This window comes from Mchenga conophoros, linkage group LG6, assembly GCF_057382185.1.
Source record: "Mchenga conophoros isolate Kocher_MC1m ecotype Shallow Benthic linkage group LG6, M_conophoros_male_GT1.1, whole genome shotgun sequence".
Classification (NCBI taxonomy): Eukaryota; Metazoa; Chordata; class Actinopteri; order Cichliformes; family Cichlidae; genus Mchenga; species Mchenga conophoros.
In genome coordinates, this window is record NC_140531.1 from 40,215,045 (window position 1) to 40,234,630 (window position 19,586).

General features: G+C 41.3%; 2 protein-coding genes across 6 annotated transcripts in view; one reads left to right on the forward strand and one right to left on the reverse strand.

The window, feature by feature from the left end:
* Window positions 1–4,292, reverse strand: part of LOC146573314 (zinc finger protein Aiolos-like) — a 42,748-nt gene extending 38,456 nt beyond the window's left edge. The window contains exons 1-2 of one of the 2 annotated variants that reach the window (XM_085278058.1): window positions 4,227–4,292; window positions 2,759–2,867 (exon numbers count right to left, since the gene is read on the reverse strand). The gene's annotated coding sequence lies outside the window, so the exon portion shown is untranslated. Of the gene's footprint in view, window positions 1–2,758; window positions 2,868–3,362; window positions 3,483–4,226 lie in introns of those variants that run through there. The other variant, XM_085278057.1, reaches the window with a different exon arrangement.
* Window positions 3,523–17,349, forward strand: LOC146573316 (SWI/SNF-related matrix-associated actin-dependent regulator of chromatin subfamily E member 1-like). 4 transcript variants are annotated; one of them, XM_085278059.1, is made up of 11 exons: window positions 3,523–3,807; window positions 4,480–4,530; window positions 4,718–4,761; window positions 6,653–6,757; window positions 7,534–7,614; window positions 7,933–8,064; window positions 8,269–8,440; window positions 12,780–12,952; window positions 13,030–13,131; window positions 14,934–15,195; window positions 16,153–17,349. In XM_085278059.1, the coding sequence occupies exons 2-11, from the start codon at window positions 4,524–4,526 to the stop codon at window positions 16,356–16,358; spliced, it is 1,284 nt and encodes a 427-aa protein (XP_085134185.1). In that variant the 5' UTR covers window positions 3,523–3,807; window positions 4,480–4,523; the 3' UTR covers window positions 16,359–17,349. The 4 variants fall into 4 exon arrangements, with proteins under 4 accessions (XP_085134185.1, XP_085134186.1, XP_085134188.1 ...); XM_085278060.1 differs by having other exon boundaries at window positions 6,653–6,751; XM_085278062.1 differs by lacking the exon at window positions 7,933–8,064.
* Window positions 17,350–19,586: the final 2,237 nt, after the last annotated feature.

The following is a 19,586-nucleotide window of genomic DNA, read 5'->3' on the forward strand; positions in this document are numbered from 1 at the left end:
TAGATTCCAGTGTTTGTCTGTCTCTGGCAACCATGTGTGACTATTTCACTGTGCTTACATGGGATTTGTCAGATGTGTCAGATAAGTGAAGGACAGCATTGCCCACCTTTGAGCACCAGATCATCATAAAGTTGTTCGACATACTCAGACTCAACAAACCCAGTGAACTTCTGTCCCGGGGCCAGTAAAAAGTATACTGGGCAGCTGGATGGATAATGAGTTGACGAATGCAATGAACTGAAGCAAACTATTCTTGGCAAGCAGTTTTTCACCACAGTCAGTATTTACTTTAACACTGTGAGGTCATCATAGGTGGGATATTTAACCCGATAAAATGTTATATTTCAAAGCTGTTACGTACAGATGTAAGGATGACATAGAAGGGTTAAAGAGAGTGTATGAGGCAAGGAAAATAAAGACACTGTGCTTAGAGTCAATGAAAACAGCAGGAGGGCTGCATTGGTGCAGGACTCAGAACAAATCTTTCACTTATATATGCAGTAAAAAGAATGTAGCGAGCAACACATCTGCTAATAAAACGTTTCAGCTCAGGTGGACTCAAACAGAGAGCAGCAGCGATGATGCTCAGGATCGCTTTGCTGTACCATAAAAGATAAAAGCACAATTGCACCTCCACTCACACATGGTGAAGCAGCCTGCAGAAGACGGAGACACTGTGGTCATAAAAGGATGGACACGGTCAGCAACGATACTCAGGCAGGCTCTGCAGGTTAAACAATGCTGAGTTAGTACTAAACAGCCCAAATATCCCCCAGCACCACCACTAGCGTGAACCGCTGATGCAAGGAAAGATGCATCCACTCCCCCGCTCATGCCAGTTACACCAAATTCTGACCATCCAAATGTCACAGCAGAAATTGAGACTCATCAAACCAGGTAACGCTTCTCCAATCTTCTCCAATTTTGGCGAGCCTGTGTGAACTGTAGCCTAGGTTTCCTGTTCTTAGCTGACAGCAGTGGCACCTGGTGTGGTGTTCTGCTGCTGTAGCCCATCTGCTTCTAGACTAAGGCTACGTTCACACTGCAGGCGAAAGTGCATCAAATCCAACTTTTTTGACCGTATGCGACCCATATCCCATCATGGTATGACAGTGTGAACGGCACAAATCCGATATTTCAAATCCTATGTGGTACTGAGCCCGATACATATCTGATGTTTTAGAAAACGACTGCTGTTTGAAAGGTCATGCCGCATTAAATCCGTCTTTTACGTCACTGACACAAGACAGACGCCAATTATCAGCGCCCGAGAAGACATCGTGAACGCTTCCTGGCCATCCAGTGTAGATGTCAGTGAAACTGTCGGGAAGACAACGTTGGAGAAACGTGAACATTTTATTTGTACTGTATAATCTGCAGATTCTGACAGAAATCTGCAGCTATCCTTTGAAGCACCGCTCCTCTAAAACAGCAATAAGGATCATTATTAGGACATTTGTTAATAACAAAATAACTTTTTAACTTAAAGCAAAATTGAGAAACGTAAAGTCTGAAACAAGTCTTTTAAGGCCATTAGTCAAACAATACTGTTTGCTCTGGGTCTAAACAGAGCGCGTTGTGTGCGTTTGCTGTCACGTTTTATTTGTAGTGTGAACAAGCAGACAAAAAAATCGGATGTGATCAAAAAATCAGAATTGAGCTTTAAGACCTGCAGTGTGAACGCAGCCTAAATGTATCTTTGGATAGGTTCTGCATATCTTGGTTTGCATACCTTGAGTTACTGTTGCCTTGCTATCAGGGCGAAGCTGTCTGGCTTTTCTCCTCTGACCTCTGGTATCAATGAGGGATTTTCAACCAGAGAACTGCTGCTGACTGGATATTTTCTCTTTTTTGGACAATTCTCTGCGAACCCTAGAGATGGTTGTGTGGGGAAATCCCAGCAGATCAGCAATTTCTGAAGTAATCAGAGCAGCCTGGCACAAACAACCATGGCAGTTTCAAAGCCGTTTAATTACATTTCTTCCCCATTCTCCTGCTCGGTTTTAGATTCAGCTGGTAGCCTTAACCTTGTCCACATGCCTAAATGCACCGAGTTGTTGCTATGTACATGCCTGATTAGATATTTATCACGATTAGTTATTTATATCACTTTAATGAGCAGCTGAAACAGTGTACTTAACTGAGTGTTACTCTGGGCTATTGTGACCAAACTAAGCAGGGTATAAGCCTCTGAATAAAACGTGACTACATAATGAGCTTTAGTGATCTGGTGAACAAAAATACATTTTTGAGAAAAAAAAAAGTATATCAAGTTGTTGCCTGGAGACCAAATGTAGAAAAGGAAATATTTAGAAGTTACGACAGAAAATATGTACAAGGAGAATTTATGTTCTCACATCTTAATCTGGCACTATATATTTCCCTCAGCCTACAGTGAAAGCTTTTTAAATTGACGCATTAATCATAAAACTCGATGCAGTTATGCAAGGAACCTCTGGAAGGTTACATCATGATAATGTGTGTTTAGCAGCTTCTAAAAATATCTCTGCCATCTAACACCAGAGTAAACTTTCACGTCTGCTTAGTTCCACTGCCTGAGTCTATTTTGGTTTATATGCCTAAGGACTGATTGTGCATTACCAGAGGAGCTTCATGGACTCATTTAAAGTGTCACATGGGATATTCTGCCTCTGGGCATCCACAATCCCACAGCTATACCTGGGAGGCCCTGCACAAATGTCCATGTAAAGCCTGCATTGTAACTGAACTTGCAGGAAGCATGTGACCTCCACCCTACCTCCAGATGCACTCTGTTGCAGGTGTGCAAGGTTAAACAAGGTCCTTGCCATGCCTCATTTGGAATCTGTTCTCTGTCTCATCTGTTCAGCTTTCTGGCCTTTTGTGACCTGGAGAGTCAAAGGAAGGTGAAGCACCAGATGAGCTCTGAATGCATATTGTGCAGGAGGCAGGTCATGCAGAAGTAAAATAACCTCTCAAGTGTACAGAGTAAACAGAAAGAAAGAGGGTCACAATGACCACAATCAATTAACAAATTCAAAACAAGAACTATTCAGGCTGAATGGGCCAAATCCCACGGGCTTTTCTTTGTTTTTTTTTAGGGAACTCACTATTAGAACTATTGACCTGGGCGGCTCTCAGACAATGTGAACAAGAATGCAAAGTATTTCAGTTCTAACAACATGGGAGCAGTGAATGGGGCAACCTTGAGTTTATCAAAAGCTCACAAGCCTGTGAAGCATCCATAATGCAGCTTATGGTATGGTGACATAAGAAATCATTCCTGATTTTCCCCTATATTGCAAGAAAAACGAGCTTACTGCCTTAAAATGGAAATAATATATGCTTTCCACAGGTGATGGCTGCAGAGCATCTGCACTGACCTGGCTGATTTTTGACATGATGCGTTTTGCAGTCAGGGGTGACAATGCAGGTCAGCTTTTCACAATCCGGGAGCAAACTGCATCATGCTACGACGTTGCACATCTGCAGCTTAAATCTAAAGCCACGCAGGGAAAATGTGAAATCCCACTCAGCAGCTCTGTTGTTGCCATATGGTCTTTTTTCCTTCTGAATGCTGGAGGAGAAACGTCTCTGCTGTCACTGCTGCAGCGGTGACAGCAGAGAGCGATGAGCATCAGCATCGAGCCGAGGCACAGCTGTAATAAGGAGAGGGTGGGGGTGCAGTTCTAGAAGATTCTGCAGGAATCATACGAGTGGACCCCATTTCACTGGTTTATTGTGGGAACTGTATTACTAAGCTAGGTGGTTAGCCTTCCCTGCCAAAGCCACAACCTGCACACAGTGGTGGGGACTAAAGGGTTTGGGGTGAGTTTTTTGCCCTTTAGTATTCATGCTTGCAGATTACGTGGGAATTTCAAATAACTGTAGACATGTCGGCTTTGCCTAACGCTGCATGCTAATAATAATCATAGGTGTCATTCTCATTCCTTTAGCTACCAGCTATTCAGCTAGTTAGACGTCAACCGGCTGGTTATTTAGAGCAAACGAACTTATGGGCCAAGCGAACTACAAGAAATGTCAGCTATCACAACGTTAGGAATTTGTCAGCCACATTTAAAGTCAGCTCACAACCGTAAATTAAACTTGAGGTTGACTTTTGGCGCAGACAGGCTAACCTAACAGCAAAAGATTTAGCTAGTTAGCGACTTGCTAGTTACGTTATAGGTCGTTTATAGGATGAGCATTGACGAGTCTAACGTCTGCGAACTACGCTCTTCACCCACCATCATCATATTCACACTTTCATAATCACATAGAGCGGTCATTGATGCTATTTACATTGTGACACAGTGAATTTGTCCCATAGATATTCCGCTTATTAAGTTAGCTTTGAGCTAACGTTGATGCTAGTGGACGTTAGCCTGCCTTGTTGCCTGAATCACCATCAGCATCTCTTTGTTTTACGCTATGTTTGAATCTCCCATTTAATCACTGGGGTATATAATGTTACCCTCCTCATAAATGTGTTTATTGCAGATCCAATGACTGGAACAGACTGATTCATCCTCCTCACTGCAGAAATGTCAAGTAAGACACTGGGAGTGTTTGAAACAGTTAATTATAGTCAGGCTCTTTGTAGGTGATGGTATCTAAATGCATCAGACCTGGTGTTTCAGTTTATCCATGCGAAGTGATATGACAAGAGTTGTGGAAGTTAGATTGGACAGGACTGATTCGCTTTTTTTTATTTTTATTAATTTCTTTCCCGAAACAGAGAGACCATCCTATGCCCCTCCACCTCCCCCTGCCCCTACAACTGTAAGTATTCTCAAATATACATCCACACCCATGGGTTTTTATTTAAAACCTTTCATTCTGTTTCAGCCCCAACTCCAGCCACCCCCTGGTTTTTTTTTATGTCACACAAAATGGAGATTTTTATTTTGTTTTCAGGTACTGGAGGAAATCACAATCATTGATCAGAAATAAATGCAGTTTAAAAAATACTGGGAAAGACTTTCAAGTGGTATGTGTGATTTATAGCAGATTTGCATGTTTTGTCAGGGCCTTGTAGTCGCTCAGGTGCAGTGACAAATATAGAGCATATTTTATTTTTTTTAGACTTGGTCAAAAGAAAGCAATGCACGAAAAGTGGCACTGAAGAGTGAATGAAGAATAACTAAAACTAATAATTAATTAATAAAAAAGATTTAGTATCAGAGTACATCTTAAAGTAAAAGTACTCATTAAGTAGAATCGTATACATGATATTGATTGTATTGGATCATAATGACGGATTCACTGATATTCACACAGCGTCCTACACAAAACATGTGTGAATCAGAAAGAGATGGCTGCATCTCTACTGAAATCCAAGGAGCCAAAGTGCAAATAGAGCTACATGAGTGTACAAACACCATCATGAACGATCATAAAATCTCATTTTAGCTTCGTTCATACATGTTGCATTCAAATAAAACATGTATTTGGCTTTCACGTGATTGCCGTAACCTGTGTAGTTTCTGTGTACTTTGTGTGGGAGAACAGGGAAAGGTGGATCTAATGCTGAGAGGTAGTCAGAAATATCAAACTTACTCTTTGCTCCACATTTAGTTAGGATCCAGCTCACGCATATGCAATAAAATGATTGCATCCAAAATATAATTGCATTGAATAAGAAAGCAACATAGAGGAACACAGCATCAGCCCCAGACATCAGTTTTAGTTTTAATACCTCATTGAATATGTTTTAAGTTTTGATGAGGAGAAACTTAAGCAGGGTCCTGATTGGGTCTTTTCAGTCACACAAATAAAACCAGAATATTAGTGCTAGGCTCATATAGATTTCATGATGACATTTTTTTCCCCAAGATGTCCTCATGTGATACTTTTAGCAACAGTTCTACCAGATAAATGCAATTTAACATTTGCAGCGTTTGGCCTGTTTTATACAAAAAAATAATCTCATATAATAATAATAATAGGCTTACTGGCAAAAACAGTCTTAACACAGTTACTTAACTTTAAAAAATGTTTGTTTGTTTTTTTAAACAGATTTAACTCTAAATGAATTTTGCCCAGTTGCCCAACATGACTCTAAATTATGCTTCAGGAGTAAAAGATTTCTTTTGAGAGGACCTATCAGAGTCTTCTGCTCTGAATCCTTAATTTTTTATATTTTACTAGCTGTAATTTCCAGCCTGTTAGTGCTTGTTGTTAGACTAAAAAGCCACACATAGATCAAGGCAGATATGGAACAGCACCAGGCTCAACAGTGAAAGTCTGTTTCTGATTTTACTGTCGTTTGCACTACAGATACATCTCAAACAATATTATTTGAGATGTATCTGTTGTTAAAGTAGCATTAATCACTTTGGGAAGGGGATAAACTTTATTCCTACTAGGAATAAAAATAATTCAGGAGAGGCAAAATTATGGAGACCAGAGGGGAAGAAATCTCCTCCAGCAAATTACACCAAGGACCTTTAGTACAGTTTGTGCTTGATTTTGTTTAGTCACAGAATGATGTGCTGACACACCACTGCTGTATTTTCCTATAGCACCAGCATGAATTCAAGTTTCTTTATTTTTGCATTTTCCCAGCTTCTTTCATTGGTTTCTTTATTATTTTTTCGTTGTCTTGGGCTTTCCCCTCTTCTTCTTTTAGGTCATTTCTCATTCGTGTTTCTGTCTCATTTGTTTCCATCAGCAAATGCCCAACACCACCGGGTTTGTGGGGTACAACCCATACAGCCATCTGGCCTACAACAACTACAGACTGGGAGGGAGCCAAAGCAGCAACAGTCGGGTAACGGTATGAATATTAACATAGAAGAACAAAACAAATAAATAAAGGCAGTGACTGAAAGTATAAGGCAAACCAGAAAAGCTTGCTCTAGTGAAATGAAGACGCTGCAGATGAGGCCTTTGCAAGCTATAAGACTGACTTTTCTTTGTTTGGAGTAAATCAGGTTAGACATAATTTTGCTTTCCTACAGTAGAAACTCATTCCGGTACTGAGACCGAATCAGAAATGATGCATACCATCCCAAACTCCCTCTGCTGCCTCCTTCATACTGCAGACCTGCTAAGAGTCCATCTGTGTCTATTCAAATCCCACCTGCCTTTCAAAGTCTGCATTTCTGACAGCCATGTTAAGTAACCCATGCCATCATGTTGCCATGGCATTAAAGACTTTGCTGCTCGGCATGGCTCTGGCTGCTGAGCAGTAATTTAGTCGCTGCATGCAAGCTGTGGTTGGCTGCCTCTGATAATGGCATTATGTCTCGCACTGAGCAAATCTCAGCTTAAGTGAGATTTTTCTATTTGATTTTTTCCCCCCACAGTCTGCGTTGTTGCAGTGCACTCTGTGGGCTTTCTTCTTCTTGTTTATACCTCCAAACTGTCATCAATGCAATCGAGTTAAATGATAAGAAGCTCCTTTAATGGATCTTGTGTTTAAACCTGAACATAATCACCTGCTTGTAGCGTCACAAGCTTCAGCCTAGCTTAGCTATAGTGTTTCTGTGGATGCCTCGTCACTGCACAGCAGGCGTATCTCAAGGTGACTCTTTTTCCTTTCTTTACCAGAATTCCTCTGGAATAAATATCCCAAAGCCACCCAAGCCTCCCGATAAGCCACTGATGCCATATATGAGATACAGTCGCAAGGTAGGTACAGTGTTTAACTGCTCCCTTTTGCATCATCATGTGCTCAGCTGGAAGAGAGGGATGCTTTGATTTGAACATAGTTTGCATAGTAAGATGTACATTTTGTCTTGGTAGTTGTTTATCGAGGTAGGTGTGAAGCCAGATTAAGCCAGGAATTACTTAGAACTGTCTACATCACATAGTGGGATTTCTGAGCTTGGAAATGCAGCTTAAAGCACACGGCCTCCTCTGGTTTGTGACCTCTCTGCAAAGAGATAACCACCTATAGCCCCTCCAACCCAACCCAACCCCACACCCATGTCTGGTTCTCATCACCAGGTTTGGGATCAAGTAAAAGCCTCCAATCCTGATCTGAAGCTATGGGAAATTGGGAAGATAATCGGTGGCATGTGGAGGGACCTCACTGATGAGGAGAAACAGGATTATTTGAATGACTACGAAGCAGAGAAGGTTGGTTGTTTTACAAGGGGTGTTTATGGGGTTTTTCCTGATGGGTGACAGTAGATGTGTCCCCGCTAGCTGTGGGTCCCTCCAGTCATCATTCCTTCCTGAATAAACCTCTTTCCTCATCTTGTCCTAGATACAAGGGTCCACATTGTTGTGTCTGCTTGCCTTTTCTGTTTCCTTGTCATTCCTTCATCTTTTCCACTGTAGATTGAGTATAATGAGAGCATGAAGGCCTATCACAACTCGCCAGCCTACCTGGCCTATGTAAATGCAAAAAGCCGGGCCGAGGCAGCTCTGGAAGAGGAGAGTCGCCAGAGGCAGTCCAGGCTGGACAAGGATGAGCCTTACATGAGTATTCAGCCAGCAGAGGATCCAGATGGTAAGGCCCCCTGGGCTCTTTAGAGCACTGCCACAGAGTTGTAATTATTGTAGCACGACCACACAGCGTTGCGAGCGCGCACACCCAGAGAATGTGTTATCCCCCCCCCTCCTCCTATAGCGCTACAACCATTAACATCTTTGGTAATGGTACCTTTGAAACGCCATTTCTGCTTTCAAGCTTCCAGCATGGGACCAAAATTTGCCTTTGTTTTGCACACGTGTTTACATTTTGTAGATATTTTTGGCAATGGTTAAGACATAATTGCAAAATTTACATTCTTTGCTCTGTTGTTATAAAGCCTGACTGATGCACGCACACACACACACACACACACACACACACACACACACACACACCATGTTAGACAGAAGCCAGAAGAAAACGTTTGAGTTACACCCACCTCAAGGAAATGATGCTTGTCTGGGGTCTGGCTGAGTTACAGTAGACGATAATGATGCACAGGAAAACTACAGATAAAACCGTTGCTATTTAGAAACACCCCAGACCATAAAAATGTCAAAGCTGGTATCCCAGTGGGCTTTGTTCTTAACAAACTGCACGTACAGCGACGATTAAATAAGATTTAGCTCTCCGGGTGGAGAGAACAGAGATCACTCTTTATTAAAGTCTTCGTGCACTTCTACTCTAAACATCAGTTTGTTGCATTGTTTATGAACATTAAAATGGGTATTTTTGAGGTGCTGTGGTTTGACTCTACTAGAAAATAACCTGAAACAGTGTTCGACGTGGAGACCTTACCTTTTGAGAAATATCCCACACATTAGTGAGACGTCATTTGTGATCATAGAGAAGCTTAATGCTCTCACACGGCATTCGGAGTGGTAATGGTTTCCTGTTTTTGTGTCTTGAGCACCTATGTGGCAAACGACATTCATTTCTGCTCTCTGGAAAGTTTCAAAAGGTGCACACAGAGGTGCACAGCACCAGCAACCTCAGGTGATACCCAGTGAGCAAGGGCGAAGCTTGCCACAACAAAGTCAAAGCAAGTCTGCTAAATGGAAAAATGGCGAAAACACAGGTGGATTGTTGTTAACGGGTAAGAGTAAATGGATGTCTTTTTAAACATGTATATGGAGTATAAAAATACACTGTTTCCAGCAGAATTGCACTGTATTTGTTTCTGTAATAAAGTTTAGTCCCTTTAAATAAGAAATTACCACAAGCAGTAGGTTCCTCAAACATCCCTGCAATAGTCCCTGCTCTTCTCTGAAGCCTCGGTGAACTCAACAGCACCAGGTCTCCACCTGCTGCAAGGCCTGGTTTGTGGGGCCATCGTTCTCGCAGCGGATTTCCAGAGCAGAACAAGAACGACTGCTTCAAGCTGCAGTTTAAGCTGTTGAAGCTGGAGTCTGTCCGACGGCAGGGGGAGGGATTTAAGATGCTTATATTAAGAGCCTTCAATAACTTCCAATGTATAGTCATACATCACGTGAAAACTGTGACTTTATCATTGTCTCACATCGTTGTAGAGCAATTCTGGCAGAGTTTCTTTACAGCTTTGCTTCAGTTCATTCAAGTTTGTGGGCGCTGGTTAATGCACAGGATCATGATCAGGTTGAGGTCTGGACTTAGACTGGGACCACCACCATGCATCTTCATTCTATTTCAGTCATTCTGTCGCAGATTTGCTGCTGGACTAGGGATTTACTTCCTGTTTAGTGGCTGAAATCGGGCCAAGCTTTAGTTTGACTCAAGAATTTTTTGCGGTCTGGTCCTGTGGCTGTAAAAAAACAAGCCCAAATCATCAGCCCCCTACCATCGTGCTGACAGTATGAGGAGTTGTGGTGGTGCTGTGCAATCTGATCAAACGTCTCCACTTTGGTCTCATTATTATTATGTCTCGTGGTTTGTTCAGATGCAACTTTAGAAACTTAAGAGAACTCTACCAAACAAGCCATACTTGTTCCGTCCTCTTCTAATTGCACTACGATTATTATGATTAGATTCAAAGATTCAAGATTCAAAGCATTTATTGTCATATGTACAGAAGACATAGCATTTCTCTGTGCAGTGAAATTCTTCCTTCTTGCTGTCATAAAGACAAATGAGGATAAAAAAAATAATGGAAGATAAATAAGTACAAAAATAAATAAGTGAAGACAAGTGAGGTTTGCAGATGTCGACGTAGATGGATGTACATGTACGTACGCTGATGATTGTTACTTTTATTATTACTACTACACACTTTAAATTTTCTCCTCCGCTCATAGTTCACAAGGTTTGTACCATAAATATGCTACTAATGCTGAATTAATTATTTATTTTTGCTAATCCGATGGTGTTGGAGCTGTGGTAGCAGATTGGTGGTCTTAACGTTGGCTGCTGAAACTATTTTTCATGCATTTTATTTTCTCTGTTGTAGACTTGATGTGGCAGTCATGTGACAACACACTATGTTTTAAACAGGGGAGTATTAAACATTAACGAGTTAAAAAACAAAGCAAAATAACAGATGTGAGATTATGTCGATTAGAGTTTCTGAATGTCGGTTTTGATTAGTTTTCGATTAATTGGCTAACTCTAGTCTGAACTTGGGGTGAAGTTGCTGGGAAGTCGACCCCTGGGAAGATCCTGAACACACCTGAATGCTCCAGACCAGCAAACTTCCAGTGGTGGTTACAGTCGATTACGATCAGTTCATCGGGTGCATGATTAGCAGAACCTGGCTACCACTTTATGCTCTTACTTTCTGTGGAAGGAGATGGTGGATTCCATAGAGTCCTGTAAAAACACTGTTTCACTCGACCAAATTTCAAGTCCTGCTAAATGTATATGTCACTCTGTGCCAAGCTGTGTGACATATTACAGTTGATTGTTAACTACCCATCAATTCATGTTCTTTTCTTGGCTGCTGATCGAACCTACCATCACAGGGGATGAGACTGTCACAGCTGACAGGCTAAAAGGCAGGTTACACCCTGACTGCATTATTAATCCATTAGTGTTAACTATTTAACTTACTTAATAATTAGTTTAACTACTTAATATTTGTGGTGCTGACTAGCAAACCTTGACTGGTCATGCACGTCATCTCAAAACCTTTCTAGGAACAAGTCTTGCCAGTCAACAGACATTAATTTTAACACATTATTCAAAAATTAATTTAATTGTGTGCTTAGTGGGAAACAGTCAAATCTGATTAAAAAACACATTTTAAATGTCAGAAAACTTTTCAAAGCGTTTTCCACCTGGAGGTCTATGTACAACTCAACAGTTTGTGGTCTAATATAAATTTCCCCACACAACCACAGTTTGTTAATTGCTGAGCACTGAATACATAATTTACTTTATCAGTCAGCGTGAACTTGTGAAAGCTTTGTGACATTTATGGTTAATTTCCACTCATCTGGGCCCATAAATCACTCGCCGTGCTCATATAGAGGAAATGTTTTGCATACAGCGCAGTCTTGGGATAGGTTTTAATTTCTAATGAAAATCTCTTAGGTGGCTTTAACAAAGCCGTGCACATGCACTGCTGCACTTTGACATCTTAACCTGCACTTAAACATCTTATACACACTATTACACACTCACTACAATTACAGGACTCTACACACTGTCACTTCAACAAATGCCACTTAAATGCTCATTGCACAGTTTTGCACAAACTGTATATACCAGCTTGTCTTAAATTCTCTAAATATTTAATGCATTTTTCTTCATTATTATTATTATTATTGCTATTTTTCTGTTATTTTCTTCTTAATATAACTGCACACTTTCTATATGTTCATGTAAAGCTGAGGAGCACGAGCCAAGATGCTACACTGCTTATCTGTACATGACAATAAAACTTGAAATTGAGCAAATTCAAACGACGGTTCAAGTCAAAGCTGTAATCGGTGTCAAAGATGCTTTCAGGATTTCTGTGCATTTATTGGGAATACATTCCCAAATCAGTGGTAACAGGGTAATTTAGCATGAATATTTTCTTCAGGCTGTGTTTGTAGGTTTTTACCTTAATGCACAGTCGTCCTGTACTTACAAGACAACACAGAGAAACATTTACTGATGAATGTAAATTGCAGAGTACGGCTTAAAACATCTGTCCACATACTGTGGGTTATAATTGGCTGCCTGTGCCATTCACCTACTTTGCTTAGGGATGTGTTTGGACATAATGGCATATACTTAGCTCGAACTCTGTATAAATATTGAGCCATATCCTCCGTATGTTTACGCCGTCTTCATACATGTTTGCGTGATTCTGTTTGTATTGTTTACGCTGGTTTTTTGCTGAAGCCTCTTTTGCTTTGCTTTCTGAAAGGCCCATAAACGTGTACGGCAACAACTCAGATGAGTTTCTTGTCTTCAGATTACGACGACGGGTTTTCTATAAAGCACTTGGCCGCGGCTCGTTTCCAACGAAACCACCGTCTGATCAGCGAGATCCTCAGCGAGAGCGTCGTCCCAGACGTGCGATCCGTCGTCACGACCGCTCGCATGCAGGTCCTCAAACGGCAGGTCCAGTCCCTGATGGTTCATCAGGTAGGATCAAACTGACGGCTCTGTTTTTATCAGCTCGTTAATTCCTAACTGTGGTGCCTGCGTGTCTCGTTTCCCAGAGAAAACTGGAGGCAGAGTTGCTTCAGATTGAAGACCGCCATCAGGACAAGAAGAGAAAATTCATCGACGCCACAGAGTCGTTCACAAACGAGCTCAAAAGGGTACGGCGTCTTTTACATTGAACTCTGTCATTGCCTACTTGCACGCAAGCTTCACTTTGCGTGACGTGTGCAGCTCTGGTTATGGGCCTTTCTCCATCTGCCACGCAGGCCCAAGCTGCAGCTAACTCCATCCACATGTTCTGGCAATCATATAGCTGTCATCATTCACAATTTGTAGCCTCCATTATAACTGTTATTTTGTGCAATGGGTTGCAGTTCCCGGTGTGGACAAAAGGTGGCGCCATTTATATTTTACAGAGCTTGTTAAAGACAGAACAAGTCTTTAAGTTGACAGACCTGCTGTAGGTGCTCCCTAGACAGCTGTGACATCACATTCAGCCTGCACAAACATGTTAACACCAGAGTTATACTGGTCATGTTTTCCAGTAACTTTTTGTTTCTGTTTTGTTCTTTCTTAGTGTGTTTAGAGCGAGTGTGTTTAGTTTTCACCAGTTTAAGCTTTACAAGTATTAGAATATAAAGGAGGTATGATAACAGGAATTCAGGATACAGATTACAGTACAAACACAACACTTTGTGAATACAGTCAACATCCTGAGTGTCAAAACATCTGCACCAAAGGCTCTGTGACCTGATCCGTGTACTTTCTAACAAGCTGTAATTTTATTTATCCTGCACAGACTTGTTAAAACCACAACCATCACAGGCTTATATTTTCCAGTGAGAACGAAACAGAAATAAAACCTTTTTTTTTTTTAAATTCCACAAGTTATGATTGAAGAAGTTCAAAATAAACAAAACACATTTTGTGTCGGCGGCTGACGTCCTAAAAGACTGAAACCAAGGAAAGTGCCTCAAGATTGTTTTTTTTAGTTTTTAAATACAGTGTTTCAGTTTTTGTCAAAGTGTAGTGATTATCTTTATTTCATTTTGCTCAAAAGCTTTCAGGTTTAGTTAACTAACCTTTCAACTCCCATTCTGAGTCATATTTAACCTTCCTGCACTATTTACTGAATCAACCAGTCTTTTCACTTGAATTTGAAGCAACTTGTACATCTTATATGATGTTTTTGAAGAAACAAATACAATTGACTAAAGAGATTTTGCAAAGTGATGCACAAAGCTAACCACATGAGCCGGACGTTTAACACAATGGTACAGGTGTTATATTTTATGCATGGTAGCTCAAAATTCGGGCGTCGCTAATCATGTTGATGAAGCACGTTCAGGGTGCGCAGGAAGCAATGGATGGAAACCGTCTGAGGGGTAGGGGGTGGGAAGAGGAGAAAGACACAAATCAGTAATTTCAGATGCAGTTTGAATAAAGGTCATAGAGTGTGTTTTTGTGCATGGCATGAAAGAAGTAGTGTTTAATGTGAGCCTTGTATGACTTGTGCTATGATTTATTCATGAAAGCAGCCACTTTTACATTCCTCATTTACTTGAGTCATACTACAGAAACATGTGAAACATGTTTAAAACTACGATTTACTGCATGCACTGTTCTGTTTCTCTGCTGCTTCTCTGCCACACATCATAAGTACATCACACTGAAAAGAGTGGTGGGTGGAGGACAGCCACATGAGGTTGGAAAGTCCTGATTTAAATACCCCGAAGAGCGTTGTAGAGAGTGTGTAATGAATGTCAAGTACTGTTGTTTTGCCTGTGTGTGTGAGAGAGAGTTCTGGCAGCGTTGTGTGGTTTATAGAAGAGATAAAACTGTTTTGATGCGTTTGTGGTTTCCAAAAAGAAAATTAGGTTTGTCTTTACAGTTCTGAGAAAACAGTCAGAGGTTTCAAAAATAACTTATTTATTCCACATTTGCTGTTTGTTGTTTTCAGTTGTGCTGCATGAAGGTGGAGGTGGACATGGAGAAGATTTCTGCAGAGATTGCTGCAGCAGAAGAAGCAGCCCGCAAACGGATGGCAGAACGTGAGAAGGATGCAGGAGATCGAGGTGCAAGAGAGGCCCCGACCTGTGTGCTGGCAGAGGAAGACAAACACATTTGTGCAACACATGGCAACAAGCCCCAGCAAAACTCTCTGAGCGAAGGCAGCAACAAGGAAGGCGAGGAGACCGAATCCAGCACTACAGACGCACCAGGTGAGCAACGCTGGACACTAGTCATGGCTTGTGTCCAACGCAACACTCTGAGCAGCTTAATCTGTGGTTTAATAGCCCGGTTTAATAACACGTTTATATTCTGTGTTTCATATATTTAGACTTTTTCAGACTTCTCAATCTTATTTTGAAAGCTCAGTCCTGTCCAGGGCAATGAGATATGCAGCCATCTATCCCTAAACTCATGTGGCTCTGTTTTGAACTGCAGCTAGTCGTTGTTCAAGTTGGTAGGTCAGTCCAACCAACACTGAGCTGCAGGGACCACCATCACCTCCTGCAGTCCACGATGGTGTAGCTCGAGTCTATCGTCAGTATGATATATTTACATGTATCCTTTATATATTGTCACAAAGTGTACATGCTAGTAAAAGCATGGGTCTGTCTGCTTTCATGGCTTACCTCTAGTAACTGAAGCCTGAAAATAAAAGCGGTGATGTAAATGCTGTGAGAGAGGGACAGCGTCCGTCATCATGCTGCAAAGTTTACAAGTGATGTCAGAGGCTTAAAGCAAGGCAAGCATGCATTTTGTGTGTGTTCAGACAGCTGTGCCCTTTGCTCATTCAGCTGCACCGTCTCTGTGTCAAGCAAACAAAAATCTGCTTTAAGGTTGTCAAACAGGTGTTTCACATTGACTTTTTTACCTTCACGAGTTTTTAACAAGCACTGCTGACGTCAGATCTCTCAGAGTTTCCTTTGGTTCCGCCTGGGTTCACTGTCTTGGTCTATTTTAGTAGCAAACAACAGTGTAACAGTTCCTTGATCAAGTTCTGCACCAACAGCTTCGCCCTTCCCGCTGCACCACTGAAAACTGCTACCTTCATTCATGAGCCTCCCTTCAATATGAAAATATGTGAACTGTGATTGGAAATGCCATCCCTGCCCCAGAAATGCTGGTTGGAAGATCGAATTAATAATAACAAATACATTTCTTTGATTCAGGGAAGCCAAAGACCTCAGAGGAACCTGAGGCCCACCCCGGCAGCGAAGAGGGGGCGTCAGAGGACAAAGAGAGCGTCCCAGAGGGAGCCATGGAGGAGGGAACCAGCGACAGCAACACGGGTTCAGAAACCACCTCCGCTCAAACGGAAGACGCCACGACTAGCGAGCCATCAGAGGGGCCCAGCAGGGCGCGAGCAGCCCACTGAGTCCGGCAGCGGGCTGCGTGTGAACTGTCAGGCTGTTGGCCGGGCTGCTGCACTCTGACGATTACAGATATTGCACAGTGTCATCTCAGTTGTCAAAGCATATGAAGAGCATTCAGATGGGCTCGATGTTTAACAAGCCTGAGGCCGAGTTCGAACACTAAGGCTCGCAGACACACTCTGAAAAAAAGAAAAGAAAAGAAAAAAACCTGCACTGGAAGCCGACAAAGCAATGATAAAATCAATGGCTGCTAAATGTGCCACAGAAGCCCATGTGAAAGCACTATGTATTCTCTCCACAGACTGCGTTGCCATTTGGAAGAACCCATACACGCCCTCTTCAGCACATACTGAAACATATCTTTAGCACTCTCTATGGCAGAATTCTGACTGTCGCAATTCGACCGTCACACGAAACAAACATTGCTCAGTGTTATATTGAACTTTGTATTGTTGTGTCATTGTTGCTTTTCTTGTTGTTTTTGCATGTTTTTTAAAATGAGTTGTAAAGAGTGGAGCCAAGTGACCATCTCCTCGGCAGGAGAATATTTGTTTACTCTCTGTATCAGTATTACAGTGGCAGTATTGTCTCAGGAGTTCGTAGTCATTTAGTAGTAGCTATTTTTGTTATTTATTATCAGCTTTTTTTAAATTATATTTGTGTATCGGTTGTCCTGGGGCCGGCCCAGTCCATCCGTGAGTATATCACATGATCATCAATGCTGTACAATGCTCAACTACCAGTGTTCTCAAGTTTGCTTGCTGTCAATCAAATCAAAAGCAGTATGCTTAGAACATTTGTGTGTTAAGATCATTATTGTGGTTTTCAACAGAAAGCCTTTAAATGTACCGTAATTGTGTACACAGTGTAACGAGGTTTGCTTAAACATGGATTTTCATAAAAAGCTTGAAGAACATTCATAAACATGCAGTCTTAAAATGAATTTCCTTTTGCATATTTATACCAATAAAACTTTTCTACCCTGAAGGAAACCGCTCGCTTCATTTTTACCCCTCGGCCACAAAAGGTTGTTGAGGCTTTGTCGTCTCCCTGCCGGGCAGGCGCATCCACACCCGAGGTTGTCAGGGATAACTCCAGAACGAAGCATAGTAGGACTTTAGATACCATGGGGGTATCTGCTAAAAATCTCAGACAATTTTGAATCTCAATGACCGTGGCCTAAAGGTCAGAGTTCAAGTTTTCTGAAAATCTTGTTAATGCAATGACTTGAGAACAAAGCAACAAAGGTCTTGATGTTGAATCAACTTTTTGGGAAAGCAACACAGGATTTTGAAATTAATACCGTAGGTATATTTGCTAGAACAGCGGTCCCCAACCAGTCCGTGAGTGGTTTGGTGCCGGGCCATGAGAATTGAGGCTCGGGTGTGAAATTCATGGTTTTCAGGGTTTTTATCGTTAACACGGTCTTTACCCGTGTTGTAGTTGGTTCTTATTTTGAAAGAAATATTTACGCGTTACCATAGCGACCAGAGAGGAGGATGTTACTCTCAATGTTGTTGGTTGTTTCAGGAGCACGCTGCTAATAAAGTTACACAATTACACAGTGAATTCACGTTTATTATTATATTTACAAAATACCACAGTTTTTGTCTCGGTCGTATCATTTTATTTTGTTGTATTTATCCGCGACACCTTAAAGGCCGGTCCGTGGCGCAAAAAAGACCGCTGTGCTGGAAGGCTGAGGATATCACTGGCTGCTGCTGGGATTTGTTATTATGCTTCAGTGAGGGTTGCATTGACAATCCAACACAACGGGCAGCACATTGAACACATTTTATAAGTGGTCAGAAACTTGTAAATAACTCATGAAAGAACAAAGTTACGTTGAAACCAAGCACACCATTGTTTTTCTTGTGACATTACCAATAAGTTTGATGTGTCACATGGCCCTCTTCCTATTGAAAAAACAAAAGTTTTATCCAAGATGGCCGACTTCTAAATGGCCACCATGGTCACCACCCATCTTGAGGAGTTTGCCCCCTCACAGATACTAATGTGCCACAAACAGGACTTTAACATCACCAACCATTCCCATGTTATTACGGTGTATCCATATAAATGGCCCACCCTGTATATTTGGGCTTCAGCTGTATTGAGCTACTAAAACAGCCCAATTTAAAGCCTTCTCTGCTAATTTTCAGCTCCATATTTTTTATTTTCTTTTATACTCTGCTATCTCTTCAAAGTTAACAGTAATCCTTTCTCCTGTACTTAGTCTCTCCAGTATAAACGATTGGTTGACTGATTTAAGTGGCTTAAACCTGCATTCTTTCTGACGACCAGAAGGGGGAGGGGCTGCTGGGACTGTGGTGGCAAAAAAAAAAAAAAAAAAAAAAGGACATCAGGTTATACAGAAATTTATAGAAAAAGGGAACTTCTGTTTAAGAACTTTAGTTTTGTGTATTATTAAAAAGGTAATTCTGTCATTTCCATTTGTAATTAGAGTCAGAAAGGATATGCTCATTAGATAATGGCTAATGATTTGTCAATCACAAGTAGAGCAGATTGAGTAGAGAGAAAGTGGCAGCTTGTTGTGACAGACTGATTCAGCTCCACAGATACCAAAAAACATGCAATAAAATCTTTATAACATTATTTAACAGCCGAATTCTCCATATATAAACAAAGTCAATTCTTGTCTTTCATCATGTGCAGCCACTTCTTGTGCATTAATTACCTGTATGAAGGTGTGTGTGTTTGTTTCTGATTAAGTATTTTGATGTTTTTGTTTAGCTTTTTTAAACAAACACACCAGATATTTTTGAATTCATCTGCACGCTGCTTTTAAATGCCTTACTTAAAAGCTGTACTGTTTGATGACAGTACTGTAAAACATTCATGGTGCAGAAATAAGAGCTTCGCCATGGCTCACTGCACTTGCATATAGCATTTTCTCCTTTGCACAGTACAGGTAAGGGAAGTGGGTAACATGTGAAGGAATTGTTCTGATTTCCTCTTCCTGTTTTTCATAGCAGCAGTACCCATCATCCTGTTCATCTCCGATCCTGACACAGTAGGTGCTTCGAGTAATGCCACAGATCTGGCAGGAGATTTAAATCTTTGTGCAATGATTTGTAAGGTTTCAGCCTCATAAGATTGGAAACTAATCACCATCCGATTGACAGATCTGATGGTTTCAACGTGAAAGATGATACGGTGCATTGTAACATGCCACGTTTGTACTGTGGTTAGTACTGCCTCAAGTGAAA